General features: G+C 44.8%; 1 protein-coding gene across 6 annotated transcripts in view; it reads right to left on the reverse strand.

Moving 5' to 3' along the window:
- LOC147629048 (tRNA/rRNA methyltransferase (SpoU) family protein) overlaps positions 1–18,504 on the reverse strand; it is a 276,989-nt gene that overhangs the window by 45,151 nt on the left and 213,334 nt on the right. For all 6 annotated transcript variants that reach the window (XR_015267878.1, XM_086812261.1, XM_086812260.1 and 3 more), the window contains 3 exons: positions 17,663–17,800; positions 14,052–14,288; positions 11,342–11,460 (listed from right to left, as the gene is read on the reverse strand). Coding sequence is in view for 5 of the 6 variants with exons in the window: in XM_086812261.1 (XP_086668387.1) it covers positions 11,342–11,460; positions 14,052–14,288; positions 17,663–17,800 (494 nt within the window). In the remaining variant the exon portion in view is untranslated. The remainder of the gene's footprint in view (positions 1–11,341; positions 11,461–14,051; positions 14,289–17,662; positions 17,801–18,504) is intronic.

An 18,504-nucleotide genomic window follows, 5' to 3' on the forward strand; every position in this document is an offset into this window, starting at 1 on the left:
TGGTACCGTACAATATTGTACGGTTTCGTACGATACAAATTTGTTTATTAAAAAAAAAAATTATATCCCCCCCAACCTTGAGAAAAAAATTCCAAATTCTCAAAAACAATATAATCAACAAAGATCCCAAATGCATGCAATAGTTCACAACTTTCGTGTCCACTCAATATTCCATATGGGGTTGCTGAGAGACCTAAAAAATCTGGCAAGGTAGACTGGTAGCGTACACTTGATTGGTAGGATGAGAGAATCTTGCTACATCACTTGGAGATCCCTGGTATAGGTAGGCTAGACATAGTCACCAGGGAACGGGAACGGATATGGGAACGAGGGGCCAATCCGGAACGGGAACGGGACCCCTTGCAATCCGGAACGGGATCCGGAACGACACGTTATCATATTTCAATACACATGAGTAGACAAATATACAATTAAAAGCAGGTAAAAAGAGACAAATATACAATTGAAAGTAGACAAAAAAAGACAAGAATTTGATAGCAAACTCAATGACCTTGTTCATATTTAGAAAACCAGAAGTACAATAGCTTGTACAATGTACAGCCACATAGTGAAAGCTAGATAGCTAAGAACAAAGAAACCTAAAGTCCTAGGTGATATCAAATAGGTGCAAAGATGTCAGCTAGATCATCCATAGATGCATCATGCATCGATGCAGGTGGAGGTGGAGGGTCGTCATCATCCGACTCAGACTATGGCTCCATATCTATGAAGCTCTCATGGTCAAAGTCACCACTAGCAACCTGGGCTAATAGTCGCAAGTTGGCTGACACATACACAAGGTCATTTGTTCTGGTAGTGAGTAGCCGATTTCTCTTCTTCGAGGCAACATGGCTAAAAACACTCCATAGTTGCTCAATTGGAGAAGAACTTGCATTTTGACTGAGAATGCGCATTGCAAGCTGTTGTAGCTCTGGAGTACCCGATCCGTAGTTCTCCCACCAAAGAGCACCTCCCATAAGTGTCCTATCTTGCTGGGCATCTGCTGAACCAAAATTACCTGTCTTTGCTCTGTACTTTCCCAAATCAATTCTAATCTTGCTTCTCATCGTAGCATCAGGCACCAATCTGGCAAGGATTTTGTCCCAGCCATTTGTGACTTCTTCATCCGATTCCTGGCCTTTGCCTTGAAACTCTGGATCAATCACAAATGCAGTTGCATGCATTGGTGAGTGATATCGGTCCCACCTTGCTTGACACAAACTTTGAAGTTCTGCCTTCTTTGTTGTGTCGGGCTCCAAAGAAAGGATACGCTCCACCATCTTGTCCATGCCCTCATAAACTTTGCCAATGCAAGGTTTTTTCCCATCCACCATACGCAGCATGTAGATAATGGGCTTCGTAATGTTGACAACATGCTCAATCTTCACCCACAAAGGAGCATCCATGATGTGGGTGTAACAAGTTGTTCCTTGTGTGCTACGGGCAGTGGGCCACGTGCTCCACTCATCACTCACTACAAGCTGCTTGAGAATGTTATGGAGTGCAACTAGCCTCTCTAGCATAATAAAATTATATGCAAAACGAGTTTCTGAATATTTTTTAAGATCCAAGTTTGGGGATCTTTTCCTAAACTCGGAGAGGCTAAATGTGTGCCGAGTGATGAATGAAACTATGTCTTTTCCCTTTGCTATGCATGGTGCTACCCATGAAAGACCATCAATGTCTTTCAGAAGATTATTCAAGCCATGTGCAATGCATGGAGTGAATGTGATGTGTGGATACCTTGCCAAAAGAAGGTCGCCTGTAGCTCGATTTGAGGCCTCCCCATCACCAATGACCTGGATCACATCTTGAGGACCCACTTGCTCAATTGCCTCTGCCCATTCCTCCATGATGACGTCGGCATACTTGCCCGTTGGAGAGGCATCATGGGAAGACACAAAAAATGTGTTCCCTCGAGAGTGTGCGATGATGCCATGGATGGAGCGAGATTGGCTATCACTCCATCCATCACTAATGATGGAGACACCGTTGCGTTGCCACCCTTCCTTGACGTTTTGCATGGCTTGCTCAACAGCTTCCTTTTCCTTTGCCAAAAGCGTGGTTCGAAGGCTCTCCGAAGAAGGGGGAGTGTAGGTTGGTCCAAATTCAGCAATGAGACGAACCATTTCCCGAAAATAAGGGAACCTTGCCACATTGAAAGCGATGTGGTCATGGTAGAAGAACCTTGCAATAGCTGCTTCCACGGCTTCTCGTTTGCGTGGATTCCAAGAACCCGCAAGAGTTCTTTGCGTGCCTTTGGGGGGTGGTGGTTGATGCATGGAAGAAGAGCCTACAGATGTGGAGAAGTTGCTTGAAGGAGTTGTAAAGAATGATGGGTTCGCAGCCATAGCTCTTGGAGGAGGAGCACGAAAAATCACTTCATTATGCCTAGCTTCTAGCTCTCTCTTTTTCTCAGCTGAGATTGACAAGCATGGTTGGATTTCTTGTCCCGGCTCATGGATTAGGTGACCTCGAACTCGGTTGACTCCCCCATGTTTGGTGCTGCCACAATAGCGACATTTCCACTTCCTAGCTCCTCCGCCTTGATTGGCCTCAAGAATATCCACCTCATCCCACCATGACCATGCTTCGTTCTTCTTGGCTCTCTTGGTTCCCTTAGGAGGCATTATATGAGAGAGAGAGAGAGAGAGAGAGAGAGAGAGAGAGAGAGAGAGAGAGAGATTGTACTTGGCTATGAGAGAGAGAAAGCTGTCTTGGTTCCCTTATGAGAGAGAGAGAGAGAGAGAGAGAGAGATTGTACAATGTACTTGGCTATGAATAATGAGAGAGAGAGATTGTACTTGGCTATGCACACTGTACCTGCAGCTGCACTCTGCAGGTTTTTATAAGTTCTCAGAGAGGTACGTTTTTTTTTAAACGTTGATATTGACGTTTTTTTTTTGAACGTTGCAGGGCAGCCTGGCAGGTCGTCTTTCAACGTTTAAAAAAAACGTTGCATAATCTATTCTTTTTTTCCCATGTTTTTTTTTTAGGGGTCGGCGGCGGCGCTACTTGCAGGTATTCGTTTTTTTTTTTTTAATACAAAGGGTGCCCAAAACGTTTTGGGCACCCGTAACCCTTCTATTCAAAAAAAAAAAAAAGAAGGATACGCTATTACGCTGCCGGCGGCCAGAACGTGGAAAAAAAAACGTTAAGGGTGCCGTTTCACGAATCAGGGGAAAAAAAAAAAGCGTTCCTCCACGTTCCGCCGTTCCCAAGTTCCATTCCTCCACGTTCCCCCGTTCCACACCAATGGAACGGATGCACACATATTGACAAGTATACATGGTGGACATACAGGACACAAGAGACCCCGAAATACCCAACAGTAGTCACACTAGAGTGGGGTCTGGCAAGCGGTCAGGCACTCGTGAATGTGTGGCTCGATGAGGCTGTGGGTATGTCATTCATGGCGGGAGAGGACATTCAGTTCCTTGGCAAAGGATACATTAAGATTGAGTTCAACTTAGCCTCCCTTGCAGATATAGTCCTGCATCTAAACACAATCCCAATACAGAACGGATGTAAGTACTTCACCCAACAGTACCACGGCTTCACGCCCCACTCTGATCTGCTTGTGTCCATGTTGGCTTTCCAGTGACCATCTGCTTCCCATGTCTGCCAAAGGAGTACCACAAGCTTCTCCCATTGATTGGTCCGGCTCTCAGGAAGGTGATTCAGGTCCCCCTGGACAACGGCAGCTGACATGGCCCACGCTGCAGGCATCCCAAGGAGACTCCTACATAATTGTGTCTCCTCTGACCAGCAGACAGCATGGTGTCACAGAAGTCCGGTAGAGTTTCAATAAACCTCCTAGAGTGAGCATTGTCCCACTCTGAACACCATGTCACCTCACCAATCTAGGGTGATTCTACATTAATGAGAAGAATAGTGATCAGGGCCGATTGATTGGCATTCCTGCTGGCACAAATCTTATCACATTCCCAACATCCTTACTCCAGAATGATCCTTGGCAGTATGGACGACTGAAAATCCACATGATTCTTGACAGTCCCAGTAAGAGACAGATTGAGGGGATCATGCAGTCTCTCTCCTTTGAGCCATGTATGGCTGGCTAGACTGGACCTGGCCCTTTCAATAGTCATCCACTTTCTTGAGGGGGCCGCTAGAGCCAGCCTGCTAGCTTTAGACATCAGGAACACAGTCTTCACAGCAGCATCACCTTGCTATAGCACCTACAGAAAAAAAAACCCAGTAACCCCTTAGATGCAGATCACCCTCCACATCATTGAGATTCCAAAGACAAAATAGTTATCTTGGACCATGACTTCCTTCTTATCACTAAAGGTTTCCTTGCCTCTACAAGACCTCAGCAAAAACAAGATCGTATCCGCCAGCTTCAAGGCCTCAATAAGATGGTGAAGTCTGAGAAACACACCGCCCACCACCAAAATAAAATAAAATCAAGATCAGCAAGATCACCATCAACTACTTCACATGCTCAACAGCAAACGTGGAAGCACACCCGATTGGTGGTTTCACTCTCATTCCGTGCTAGTCTCACCACCCTTTAGGTGGCCAACAGGCTTGCCAGTCCATTTCAGGCTCTCAGAGACTTGGCGAGGATGAATTGACCATGGCCTTTGTCCAGCAGCACTGGACACTCATTGAAGACAACCTTGAGTCCACCTTCAATGAGATCATGTGGACACGTACCATGCTGGTGTGCCTATTACAGGGATTCATTCACCTAGTTCGAAAGATCACCAAGAGAATCAATATTGGCAACCAATAGCCCTTCTCAGCATTACATAGAAGATTTAGGCCCATACCATCAGCCACTGCCTTCAACCACTCCTAGATTTCATCCATGGCAACCAGAATTTGGGACAGAGGCATCATGGAATCGGGATATATATTTACTTTCCAGGAGGCCACAGCTGCCCGAGACTTTGGGACACAACTTGCCCGTTCTCCTGCTTGACTTCAAGAAGGCCTACAAAAAAGCGGCTTGGGCCTTCCTCGAGGGCATGATGTTGTACATTACTTCTAGTTGGTCGTTCTCTTACTCTTGCATTGGCTAGATCCAGAGACAGTGTCACCGAAGCATCAAAATACATGTTGCGGATATGCAAAAACGCAACGCGCGCCCAAAAAAAAGGTGGTGTGGCACTGACACGTGGAAGGATAGCAACGCATGGTCACCTTACATGCTTGGAATGATGTGACTAGCTTTTGGAAAGCAAAAGATTAAAAGCTTTTTAAATACTAAAAAGAGGATCTTTTATTATTAAAAAGATGCTTTTTGGACTAAAAGTGAGTTTTAAAGTGCTTTGCTTAAGTGATTTTGGGCAAGAACTATAAACTCAGCTATTCTCTCATTGTTGAGACTATAAAAAGATAAGAGATCATGGTAGGTCGTGATCTCTCATAGAAGTGGACATTGCAAGGTGCTGAAGTCGTGAAACTGCGCTGCTGCCCCCGTCTGCCGTCTGTTGCCTCCGCCTGCTCCTTTGCTGCTCCCGCCTGCCTCTGCTGCCTTTGCCTGCCCAATTGATGCAACCCCCCACGTGTCCCTCTGCAGCCTTCGCTAGCCTTTCCTCAGTCCCCGCCTGCCCTTCGCTAGCCATTCTTCAGTCCCCGCCTGCCCTTCAGCTGCCCCCGCCAGCCCCTCTGCTGCCCCTTGCCTGCCTTCGCCTGCCCCTTTTGCTGCCCCCGCCAGCCCCTTTTGCTGCCCTGCCAACCCCTTTGCTGCCCGCCCCCTGCCTTCTTCAGTCCCCGCCTGCACCCACCTGCCCCTTTGCCCTTGCTTCCCCAGCTGCTCCTGCCTTTGACCCCCTTCCTTTGCTCCCGTTTCCCAGCAGTTTTTTTTCTGGATTCAAGTCGGCCGCCCACTTTTCTTGATTGGTCTTATGGCTTTTTCTGCTGCCGCAGCCAATCTCTCATCACCCCCACTGGCCGGGAGAATCATCAATTTTTCACAAGACGATCTCACCTCTCTTCAGCACGACATTGGCCTTAAGGTCCAGACTACCCTTGTTGCGAGAGTTTATGGTTCCCACCCCTCTCGTTTGCAGGATCGTGAATGGTTCTAGTAGCTCTCCCTTCGGAGCTGATTGTGAACTTTCAGGATACTCGTTTACTTGGTTGAGGCTTCTTCTAGGTGGACTTTCATTCTTCGGAAGCTACTTCTCAGGCTTTGGCTAACAGCCCCTTTCCTCTTGGTCCTGGGAAGATTTTCTTCTTTCAGTAACCAGGTGAGTGGTGGAGGATTAGCGCCTTACCCCGGTCTCACTACAGTTCCCTACTCTTCCTCGGTCCTATTGGAAGCTTTTAGCTTCCATAGGGGCATCCTTTGGCTAGGTTCTAGAGGTACCAATCCTCCCGAGCTCTCCCACCTCATCTTCCGCGGCCGTTACCACCACTCTTGATGGTGTGCCCTGGGTCCTTGTGCTTGTTCCTGATCCATCGATTACTGATGATCATGGAGATTGTCCCAGATCGAGGGGCCAAGCTAGGAGGCTGTCTAAGAGGCAAGAGGCCTTGGACTTAGAAAGGGCTATTAGACGTGGATTGGCTGCCTTGCAGAAAGAGCACGAGAAACATCCTCATGCTCAATGGGTTGCATATTCTTTATGTATTGTTAGACCAGAACTTCATCACTCTCTTGAGCAGTGCGCAGAGTACCGTTTCCACGCCCAGGAATCCTTTTGGAAACAGATGGGTGGCAGATGTAACAAACATTTCCTTGGTTCTCATGGCCCATCTCATGCTAGAGATAGTGTCAGGCAGTTGCAGGATTCACATGGCACTTTTCACTCAGATCCTCTTATGGTTAGACAGATTGCCGCCGATTTCTATTGCCAGCTTCTTAGTGCTGAGCCACATTCTGATTTGAGACATAGGGCACAGAGGAAGGTTTGGAATGCATTGCCACATTTGATCACTGAGGAGATGTGTGCCGCTCTGGATGCCCCTTTTTCTATGAGTTCAGTCATGCTCTTCATGCCTTACCTCATGGTAAGTGTCCACGGGAGGATGGCCTTCTTGGGATGAGATTGGGGCTGAGATCACATTGGCTTTGCAGGAGATGTGGGACACAGGTTCTATGCCTTCTTCTCTACTGAGGGGCTTATTTATCTTATTCCTAAGAGCGGGGATAAGACATTGATTGGCCAGTGGAGACCTATCACCTTACTTGGGACTGCCTATAATATTCTTGCTCTGGCAGTGAGCATCAGGTTGCAGCCAATTTTGCAGGATGTTATTCATGATACCTAGAATGGATTCTTACACAGTAGGAGCATCTTTGATAACATTTTCTCGTTTTGGGAGGCCGTCGAATGGGCTAAAGCGAGCAATCAGTCCTTAGCCATTCTGCTCTTGGATTTTGAGAAGGCCTATGACAGAGTGGATTGGGACTTCCTTGAGGGTACTCTTAGTCATATGGGCTTCTCTCAGAGATGGATCAAGGGAGTTTCATGCATGTATCGTGATGCCCACAGTAGAGTTCTTGCTTGCGGTGATAGAGGAGAGTGGTTTCAGATTTCTGCTTAGTACGACAGGGCTGCCCATTAGCTCCTTTATTATATATCATAGTTGCAGAGGCCATGAGCATCTTTCTCTGCTCCACTGTTGGTATTTCAGGATTGAGGTTGCCTCTTCGTAGTCAAGAGGAGTTGGTTGACTCTGTGTTAGCCGATGACACAACCCTGTTTTTGGAGGCTTCACATATATGCTTATGTTCCTTCGGGATAGCACTAGAGGACTTCTGTTTGGCAGCAGGGACACTCATTAATTGGCACAAATCTGTTGGTTTTTGGGTTAGTGATTCACCGAGAGTTAATTGGGGTGCAGAGCTTGGTTTTACTTGGATCAGCAGAGGATGCACTGCTAGATATTTGGGATGCCAAGTTGGGATTGATATTTCTCCTGCACAGCAGTTTGCTCCGGTACTTATGAGTATCTTGAAGAAGGTCCTCCATTGGAGCTCCAGGAGATTAGATTTAGCCTCCAGAGCTTTGGAGGCTAATCAAGTTTTGCTTGCCTCAGCTTGGTTTATTGCCTCTTGTTGGTGCTTCTCTCGTGCGTGCATTGGCCAATTGCGGAGATTGATCTGCAATTTTCTCTGGTCGGGCTTGGATGGCACCTCAGGCACTCGTGCCAGGGTAGCTTGGCTCACAGTTATTCAGCCCAAACAAGAGGGAGGCTTGAATATTATCGATCTGGATGTTCAGTGTAGGGTGTTGCTTTGCAAACTTGTGGTCAGAGGTTTTCTACCTGGCACTGAGCCTTGGAAGAATTTTTTCTTTCGAGATGTACACCCAGGGTCGAGAGAGACTGGATGCCCAACACACGTTTTTTGTTCACAGAGGCTGATATTAGGGCACCATCTTCCCCTCTTATTGCAGCCATTGTCAGAGCATGGAGAAGCATGAGATATTTTTTGAGACAAAGGCTTCCTAGATCTTTGGGGACGAGGCTGACCGAAACCTTATTATGTGGAATGAGTTTATTAGGGATGAGGCTGGTCGGCCACTTAGTGCATCTCGTTATATGCAATGGTCAGGATGGGAGAGATGCGCATACACAGTTCTTGCTTGGAAGACCTTTAAGAGTCTTCCAGAGGATTGGAGAGTTGCATCCACTCAGCATCTTAGGGGCTCTCGCATTCGTATTGATCTGATTGATGCAGCTATTCTGCATGAGTGGCTTTCTAGGACCTTTCACGGAGACTATCATCCTAGTTGGCTGGGAGTTTTTTCGAGGATAGACATTGCTCTCCCGGGCTAGGAGGATACAGTTTGCCTCATTTATTTTATCATGCCTGGTGGGAGATTGAGGAGATTGTTGGTCGCTCGAGGAAGCACTAGTTCATTGACCCTTCTCCTCAGATAGTGACTCATGGCTCTTGGTGTTTGTGGCTATATGGTGGCAGTCCTATCAGATATCTTTAGTGGGGATCTCTCATTTCTTTTGGTTATTCTTACATTGTGGTCTCCCCACCAATCAGCGGAGATCAGTTTTCGGGTGTAGCACCTTCGTGTCCTAGATGTGCGGCAGATTCTGAAACCGTACAACATTGTCTATGGGGATGCAGCATTGCACAACAGATTTGGGGTCCTGTAGCCCAACTTATGGGCAAATTGAGTGGCCGAGCCATGCATGTGACTTGGTGGGCAGTTGCTTGGCTCTCCCAATCCGGTCCACAGCTTTTTTATGAGGGTAGTGGTACAGATTTTGCTTTTTTCATTCGTAGAGGTATTGCCCAGCATGGTTTACTGCAGGATGTTCCTCACTCTGATTATACACCCCCTACATAGAGGATTGACACCAGTTGGAAGATTATTGCTAGTATTACAACATGGCAGATCTGGAGAGCTAGATGCACGGAGGCTATTGAGGGTGTCCAAATTTTTGGGTCTCAGTGCATTAGTACTATATGGGGTGATATCATCCACACTCTTATGGCTACTTGGGCTCGCATTCAGGGGCCCTCTCGTTATGCGCAGGTGAAGCGTGTGATATTTATGCGGGAATGGGACCATGGCATCTTCTTTTCCTCTAGTACCACAGGTCTTACATGGCATCATGATGCTCCTCACTGGTTGAAATCACCTTACATATTGGGGTGATTCTATTCTTTTCTAACTTATAGCTGTGATTGTTGTATGTTTTTCTCATACTTAATAGAAGTTTCTTTCTGAAAAAAAGAAAAAAAAGATAAGAGAGCTATCTAGCTCTAAGAACTTGTCCTCGAGACTCCTCAAGGAGTTTTATCTAATATAACTCGAGGGCGGGGGGGGTGGGTTCGGCCCAAGGCTATATCGACCCCTAGTGTGGTGTCTTCTCTCTATACTCTCTCTCTTTTATTTATTTTTAGATTTTCTCAAGGTTTTACGCGTGAAATTGTTGTTTTCTTGAAGATAAGCTAAGTACCCGTGCCACAACTCTTACGAAGGCCTATTTCAGTAGTATCAGAGCAAAGTTTATATACATCTCCTATGGGGGATAACAATCTTTACACGCGGTGCTTTTTGATTTTGCTTCAAGCAATGAAAAGCACTTACCACCAAGAAGAGTACCAAGCCACCAAAAGTGGAAAGCAAACCCAAGAAGACCCAGAAACCCATATGGTCAAAGAAACTATGACCGATTTGGACACTATTCTCGAAGATCCCGACTTGATGAGAATTTTTCAGCAACTATCTAAGAAGATCGAGCAAATGAACAAAGGGGATGAGCAACCAACAAAGGAGGATGCGACTGAAAAATCTAGAGTCTTCATCAAAGACATCTCCCTCTCAAAGAGATCACCCATTCCTCCACCTTCTCATCGAAGGAAGAGGCGCCATTCCAAATCAGCCCACTCTCATTGTGGGAAAAGTCGACATGGTTGGAAAAGGTCCAAGAGCCCATCTTCTTCATCAAGCCATTTATCTTCTTCTTCTTCTTCCTCTTCTTCTTCTTCTTCTCCTTCTAGGCCACCCTCTCCACGGCATGGCAAGAAAGGGAAGCACAAAGGTAAGGATGGGATCTTTGTAGCAGATGAGTATGTCAGAGATTTGGACACGGCTTTTGCACAGGGGCGGACAGCCATATAGAGGTCAGGGGCCAAGCAAAAAAAGGTTGCAGATAAGCATAGAAGGGCGGTGGAGTACAAGGAAGGTGATTGGGCATTGTTGAAGTTTGAGAAAGCAAGGTTGGCAAGAAGAAGGGCAAAGAGAAGGTTTATCCTAAGTTGTGCAACAGGTACTATGGACCTTTCCAAATATTGGAAAAGATCAATGATGTGGCATTCAAACTAGCATTACCCGATCATTGGAGGATTCACAATGCTTTTAGTCTCCTAAGAGCTTATAAGGGTCCCGAACCTTTGAAACTAGTGAACGAGGATCCACCAAAAGTTGAAGAGCCAGAGGAAGTTCTTCAACTAGAGCAGATTCTCTTTCATAAGGAAAGAAGGGGATCGCATGGCAAGGTTACTAGAAAGTACCTTGTCAAGTTCAATAATTATTCGGCTATGGATGCCAAGTGGGTGGATGAGAACTTCTTTGGAGAGTATCCATAGGTTTTACATGCATATGTGTGTTTTTTAACTAATTGAAGGATCTTTTCTTTAATCAAGCAAAATATCAACAGACATGCTACCCTCTGATACAGTCATGGGTGAGCCATTTTTCCATAAAGCGTTTATTGAACTATGCAAGGTGCGTTTAGGTTATGCTCTGTAGAAATCAAGTTAATCACAGTGAGATACCAGCAGGTCTTTTTAAGAACTAACACTACTTTGCAAAAGTGCTTTGAAATCCACATTCTACATAAGCACAGCCTAGATTTCTAGAATGATGCTTTTTAAACATGCAATTTTTCGTACCTGCTTATTGCATCTAGAAGAACAGCTTTAAGAATAGAATCGGAGATTGCAGGGGCATTAGAATGTGTGCAACAAACCCTTCTCCGTGGAATGGAAAGGAGAACATCCAAACAACACCACTGCAAATAAACAGAAAGTGAGTTTTCACCTGTGTAAGCACATGTGAAGCAAACACAGCCACACAGTGAGCACACACAAAGCTAGCATATACAAGACGAAAAATTCACTATGTCCTATAAAGAGTTACGAGGAAATTCATATCCGTTTTATCAGAAAATACACCACAGACAGAAGAACCAACGTATGGCCCAGTTGAACATCAAGCCTCACACCATGCTCAGAAGGCCTATCAAATTTTGTTATGCATGACAACACATGCAAGTTTTAACAGAAACAGAAACCAAAATATCTAAACCACTCAATCCTTGGTTGTGCTACAAGAAGAAGTACACCACATTTTAAGACTCTGGATCACCAACAACCACCAGGATACATGGCCTGCCTATTTTTTTAAATCTGGGGTCTATTCTGCAGGCCAATTCATGGAGCAGTTGATATACTGCCTAAACAACACTGCAATAGAAAGCTGCGAGTTTGATTTGACCCCCACAAGACAGTTTGCTCCAGTCTTAAAGAACATCAGGTGAAAGTCATTCTTTCTGACCTCCACCACCCAAGACTTAGCCTCCACCAGCGCAGAACTATCTTTGGACCAGATCTGATGGTACGCATGATACGAGAGCCACAGTGCCTGGAGCACTATCATCTTCCTTAGACACAAGGGAAGCCTCAACATTATCAATATTGACATCGAGCGCAGAGCCTTGCTATATAACTTGGTCACTAGAGGGCTCCTTCTTGGCAATGAGCCTTTGAAAAATTTCTTCACTCAGTAGATTCAGGTCTGTATAACTCACAGAGGGACTGATTGGCTGCTGAGCATGAGGTGGACCTTCATAGATGTCCACATTGGACTACCCTCTTCTCAAACATTGGAAACAATCATGACACATCTGAGCATCCCTCTCATGGGTTTCCCCTCAGACTCGGGATGAGATGGACAGGTAGCATATCATGTGGAATGAGTAATTTGTTGATGACTCAGGATGTCCACTCTGCTTCTCAGAATACATGCAGTGGTCCAGATGGGAGAGGGGACCCACCTCTACATGGGTGCTTCTGAAAGTATTTAGAGAGCTTCCCTTGCCTGAGTGTTACATCATCACTTATAGGACTTCCGAGGCACTCGCAGACACAATCGGCAAATTGACACAGATTTACCACTTGACTGGCTTCAGGGTTTCAGGGCAGACAGGTTCATTGGCTAGGCGTCTTCTCATGCACACGTGTTACCTTATAGGTGATTTGTATCCTTTGGGACTAGTGAGGAGAGAGTTCTATACTAGGTGGAACAAGGTTGGGGACTAGTAAGACTAACAAAGTACACGCCAATGGAGGATTCTATTCTTCACACACTTAGAGTGGCTGGGTTCAATGATGGCCATAGGCACGTAGATCCTCAACCCCCTCTTCTCATGGGCAATCCATGGCATCTTGGGCTTTATGGGACTGCAATGGATTGATGCAGTATCTCCCCACATAACACTCTACTTATTACACGTTGAAGAATGCTAGACGAGCCTAAACAGTGGATACACACCCAGAAAGCACACTTCGAGACCTATGGCATAAAATGACCCAAATTAGTACTTCCATCAATAGATCACCAGCTTGGAGTGCTACTTGTCAAGTTTGATGGGTGGTTCACTTGTCAGCTGGATGACCTATGGCATAAAATGACCCAAATTAGTACTTCCATCAATGGATCACCAGTTTGGAGTGCTACTTGTCAAGTTTGCTGGGTGGGTCACTTGTCAGCTGGACACTTGTTGGCTGGATGGCTGGCACCCCTCAGCTGGACGGCTGTCAGTTGGACGGCTCCACCAGGAAATCCGATGGGCTACAGAGGTATGGCAATGTCTTCTCTGTCGACAAACCACAATGTTTTAACCCTATACTCTGCCGATAATGAGTGGCGTGGTCATGTACTGAAGCAAAGCAGACACCCCTGGCTGAAAGGGGTCCTCAACAAGCACTCTTATACCAAGCACCCCACAACCACTCCAGTTTGTACAAGTTCAATCAGTTCTCCAGGTGGTCCTGAGTGTTATTTCTTCCATGTCACAGAATGGCACCACCACTTCTTTGTTAGAAATCTTCATGGCACATGTTTTGCTGGTGGGCCATGCCTTAGTATTTCCTTGTCCTTTATCCTAGATGTGCTAGTCAAGCTTGTAAGTTAAGGATAAGACTCTTTTCATCACCGCAACTATGCTTGAGTCCACTTTAAAAAAGCTGGAAGGGAAGGGGGATTCTTAGGACCCTTTTGTTGCCTTTGAAGACTTGAAAGAGTTTTCACAGGCACCTTCAAGATCAGCGCAAGCAAAGTGTGTTCTCTTCATGAGAGGGAGTGGGATCTTCTTCTCTTCACCATGCCCCTGACTGGCTGCAATTACCTTACACTCTGCGATGAGGATTTCTGGGTTCTAGCCGTGATTGCATTGATTCTTTCACAGTCAATAGAAGTCTCTTTCTTGCCAAAAAAAAAAATTTAATAATAATACTTTGACAAATTCATGTATAAATAACTCTTAACAAATTAAACAAAAACAAGAAACACTTTTGGATAGATTTTGACATGAATTACAACCTTCTGTTGCAAAAGAGCTGCCTGGCGACTCCTTGCTAAGATACGTGCCTGCAAGAGGCAGTTTATATTTTCTAGAAGATTCCAGACAATTATATCCAGAACTCTTTCATCCTTTGTTCCTCCAAAAAGTAATGTTTGCTTGACTACCGAAAGAATGTGAGAACTCAATGACAAAGCCAAGGCATTGCATACAGATGTGAGGGCCTCATACAAACTTAGCTGGATTTCTCCTTCCATCTGCCATGCATCAGAAACAACACCTTAGAAGGTACACAACGACAAACAAAACTTTTTTTTAAAATGTAACAAAAGTCCCTTCACTTTCATCAAGCACTACATTTACAAAGACTCTCGATGCATGACCCTTTTGATGACATTTTATTCTTCTTTACATCTGAGTAAGAAGGCCAAGACAGAGAAAAGGCCAAAAGTAGTGACCGCATAACCCTAGGCTCAGAAGAGACTCAAGGCTTGATTGGAAAATTAACCCCTTCTGGCTTTTGTGTAATATCAACATACATAACTGGGGTCTAGCTAGAAAAAAAATTCTATAAAAGTGAAGTGATATGCCATAACACAGGAGGATTAAAATCTACTCCCACAGCACACAGCTTGGATAAAGGTTTACAAAATTAAGGCACATCCTGCCACTCATATTACTGACGCTGATAGTAGACTATCAGTAACCTCACATTCTTCGAAGGGATTTCCCATGGGTTACAGTTATTAGCACACGGGTCATGCAAGCTATAGCATCAGTCAGAAGTTGGCTTGGCTATTAGAGGATTCAACTAATAATCCCATAAAATCAGCATAATGGACAGCAGCTGGGTCCTATATGTGAGTTGTTGATCCAACACTATCTGGGTATGCTGAATCCCTGGGTGGGTGGAACCTGGATATACCGGGCATGGTATAGACGTGTTTGTTAGTCATCCATGGGCAAGGTGGTCTAGAATCTAACTCCCTCATGCTTTGGGGTGGGTAGGTGGTCTCCTGTTTGGGGTGGTAGGTGGTATATTGTCTGGAGGCCTTATACCCAGCCCCTTCCCAAAATCTAGCTCTCGCATGCTCTGGGGTGGTTAAAAGTTGATGTGCCATTAGGTGGGTTGGTGAGTAGTCAGCTGCTTTGCGTTGCTTGGTGCTCTCATTTGCAGGTTCATCTACTCATTCATAACAATTGATATCAGAGCTCCGGGTTTAATCAAAAAAGCAGCACATGTTGCCCACAACTATGCTTTCAATGAGCCAATGTATGGATTGTATTTGATTTGGAAAACCTCACTGGATCTTGGGTGCCAGATCTAATGGAGGCGAGTTGGATAGAAAACAACTTTGATTGGGCTGAATTATGCATCCAAGGTTGAATCTGTTAGGAATAGGCAATCGCAGAGGAGGCTTGTCCATCCTTGACCTGAACTTCAGAACATGTTGATAATGTGGTACAGTAGAAGATAAGATCATTGTACTGCAGTCATCTAGAGACAGTAATATAGTCGATGGGACATGTGCAGTAGCACAAAAGCTATTGAAAGTGCACATACCGTGTGCATTCACATGCATGTGTGTGGCTGGTCGAATTTCAAGACTGATCTGAGGCACACTTGAGCAAGTTTTCTTGATGAGCACTTGAGAAAGTAAGAGCCCATAGCTGTTACATGTTATTGCTTTCTGTTAATATCAGGTAAAGTGAGAAACCCCTCAAAAACCTGTGGGTTTTTTTTTTCTCATGTGTGCATAGGCTGAGTGAACAAGGGGTGGATGTTCTTCAGTCTCTATCTCATGCATATATCCATCTTTTGCAGTCTGTCTTCGCTTCATTGTAAAGAAGTATATTTTTCAGCTTTGAGCCTCACATTCACAGGCAGGCTGCTGGACTCTGTTTTCTATAGATATAAACCTTCAGCAATATGAACCTCGGTAAAAAAAACTTTGAAAGACTGTTTTTAGATCTAGGTTTATTGAGTAGCACCCGAATGATACTTTGTGTTTTTCTTTTTTCTGGACTGGTTAACTGCTAAAGCTGAAAGCACTGCTTCATGACCAAGCAAAACTGCAAAATTGCCAGATTTCTTTGCTTTTACTCGTCTTGAACTTCAAAATGGTGCCATGAAAGAACTCTCTTAACACAACCTTTCTCTACATTTGATTCTTTTGATTCAATGGATTCCTGAGCAGAGACTGCCTTCAGCTTGAAATATTCACCAGCGGGTGACAAGGTGGCTCTAATAACAATTGTTGGAGAATCAACACAAAAAAGAGTAGACACAGTTGTAGAGAGCCAGAGAGTAGGAGACTGGTTAATTTACTGATAAAGAACAAGATACAAAATTGATTTCTTTTGCTGTGTGTGTGCATGTGTGTATGACTATACACACTTGTATGCTTAATTTAGAGAATAGAGTAGCAAAATAAAGTCCAGCTGCCCATAGGTGACATCTTGACGCCCATAAGATGTAACAATAATAAAGGATATCTCCTACAATAGTCTAACCTCCTTTGCCTCCCCTTTCCAAGCTCAAGCCTCAACCTTACAAAGGTGCTAGGTGATTGCACACCTAGCACTGGTATTTGCAGAAAAGAAATCAGAGGAAAAAAGATTTTTTGTGGATGAAACATGAAGGTTTCCGCATGCATCAGCATGTGGAAACCTTAAAGTTTTTTTGTGGATGAAACATGAAGGTTTCCACATGCGTCAGCATGAAAGGGCAAGATATTCAGATGCCTAAGATATTCAAGACATGAACTTCATCTCCCCTTTCCAAGCTCTGGTCTCAACCACAATAAGGGTGTGAATCAAGGTGATTGCACACCTAGCCCTTGGAGGGACTGGTGTTTGTGAACATGACTTTCCTGGTTACAGTCATCTCACCTACAGTAGCAACAGTCGGCAACAGTCATCTCACCTACAGTAGCAACAGTAGCAACAGTCAACAGTCAATGGGAGGTGAGCCTAAACTGGGTAGACGCCGAAATTGAGTAACCACAATAACAAAAGTGTGTATCATGCAAGGTGTAGAATGGATTAGCAGTTGGCTATTCGGGGAATCAGTTAATAATCTCATAAAGCAGGGTTGTAAATAGCACCTTGCGCCTCACGACTGAGCTGTCGGTCCAATGGTGTTTGTGTCTGAATCTGGTCTAGCCCTAGAGGCAGATAGGTACCATTGAACCCCCCAGTGAAGCTGGACATGCTATGGGACACGTCCGGTAGTCATCCCTAAACAAGGTGGGTCTATGGTCAGGTAGCCTCTCTAAACATCATACTGAGGTGCTTTAGCCAATCTAACTCTCCTTACTCCGGAATCGTCCCAAAGTTGTCAAGCCTCTGGTTGGGTTGGTGAGTTAATAGCTGATTGTCATGTCTTGTCTACGTGTGTGAATTGGTATGATGCTGACATTTAAGTCAATCTATGGAATTGTAATAAACGTGGCTTGACATTTCTGAATCAGCCCACATAGCAACCCTCGAAGTGTGAGGTTCCACGGAACAACAACTTGCATTGCAGGATACAACTTCACAATGCTTGTTTACCTTTGTTGTTGCTAAAGTTCACATGAATCTCGCGCCTTTCACATACATAGATTTGCAAAAAAAATTATGAGCATACCTCTTCCTTTGCTGCTCTCACATTGATTGATTTCCATGCAAACTCCCACATAAAAAGCACAGCAGAATCAGAAATTTCACTACCCGTATTTTCACATGACCATGCAACGCAATCAGCAACTGCTCCAACTGCAATAACCTGAAATATAAATGAAAATGTCTGTACTATTAAACACACGTTCAAGCGGAGGAATAAAGGTCAAGAAACCTGCATGCATTAAAAAAAACTCTCAGCACACAGGCATGATCACATTTGTGGTACATTCTTTACAAATTAGAGCATATATCTGCATGAATAGCTCTATTGCCTGGCTCACTCAAACTCGACCATAGGTTTTCTTTGAGGGTGAGGACCATGACTCAACAATCATGATGCACAAAGGGATGGTCCAGAGCTGCACACTCCAAGAAATTCTTCGGTCGCATTTCACAGTCTGTAAGCCCCTTGGGAAGACTTGATACCACCTAGGAGATTATTGCCAGCATAACTGCCTGGCAGATATGGAGGGCTAAACGCACTAATCCCATCAAGGACACCCAGATTTATGACACTTAGTGCATTTGTACCATTTGGGAAGATATTATGCATATTCTTAGGGCCACTTAGGCCCGTCTGCAGGACCTAGATCAGCACAAGAAAAGTACATTCTCTTCATGAGGGAGTCCGATCATGGGATCTTCTTCTCTTTGACTCCCACTAGACTCTCCGACTCGCACCATGTTGTCACCTCTCACCATGCATGGATCTATATAGGAAACACTCCTCTATCTCATCTTTACACTTAAGGCTTGTACTTGTGATAGTTGTTGCCCACAATGAGTCAATAAGCTTAGTGCTGATAA

Source organism: Cibotium barometz, chromosome 18 (genome assembly GCF_041138505.1).
Source record: "Cibotium barometz isolate CiBa-2024 chromosome 18, ASM4113850v1, whole genome shotgun sequence".
In the NCBI taxonomy this organism is placed as follows: Eukaryota; Viridiplantae; Streptophyta; class Polypodiopsida; order Cyatheales; family Cibotiaceae; genus Cibotium; species Cibotium barometz.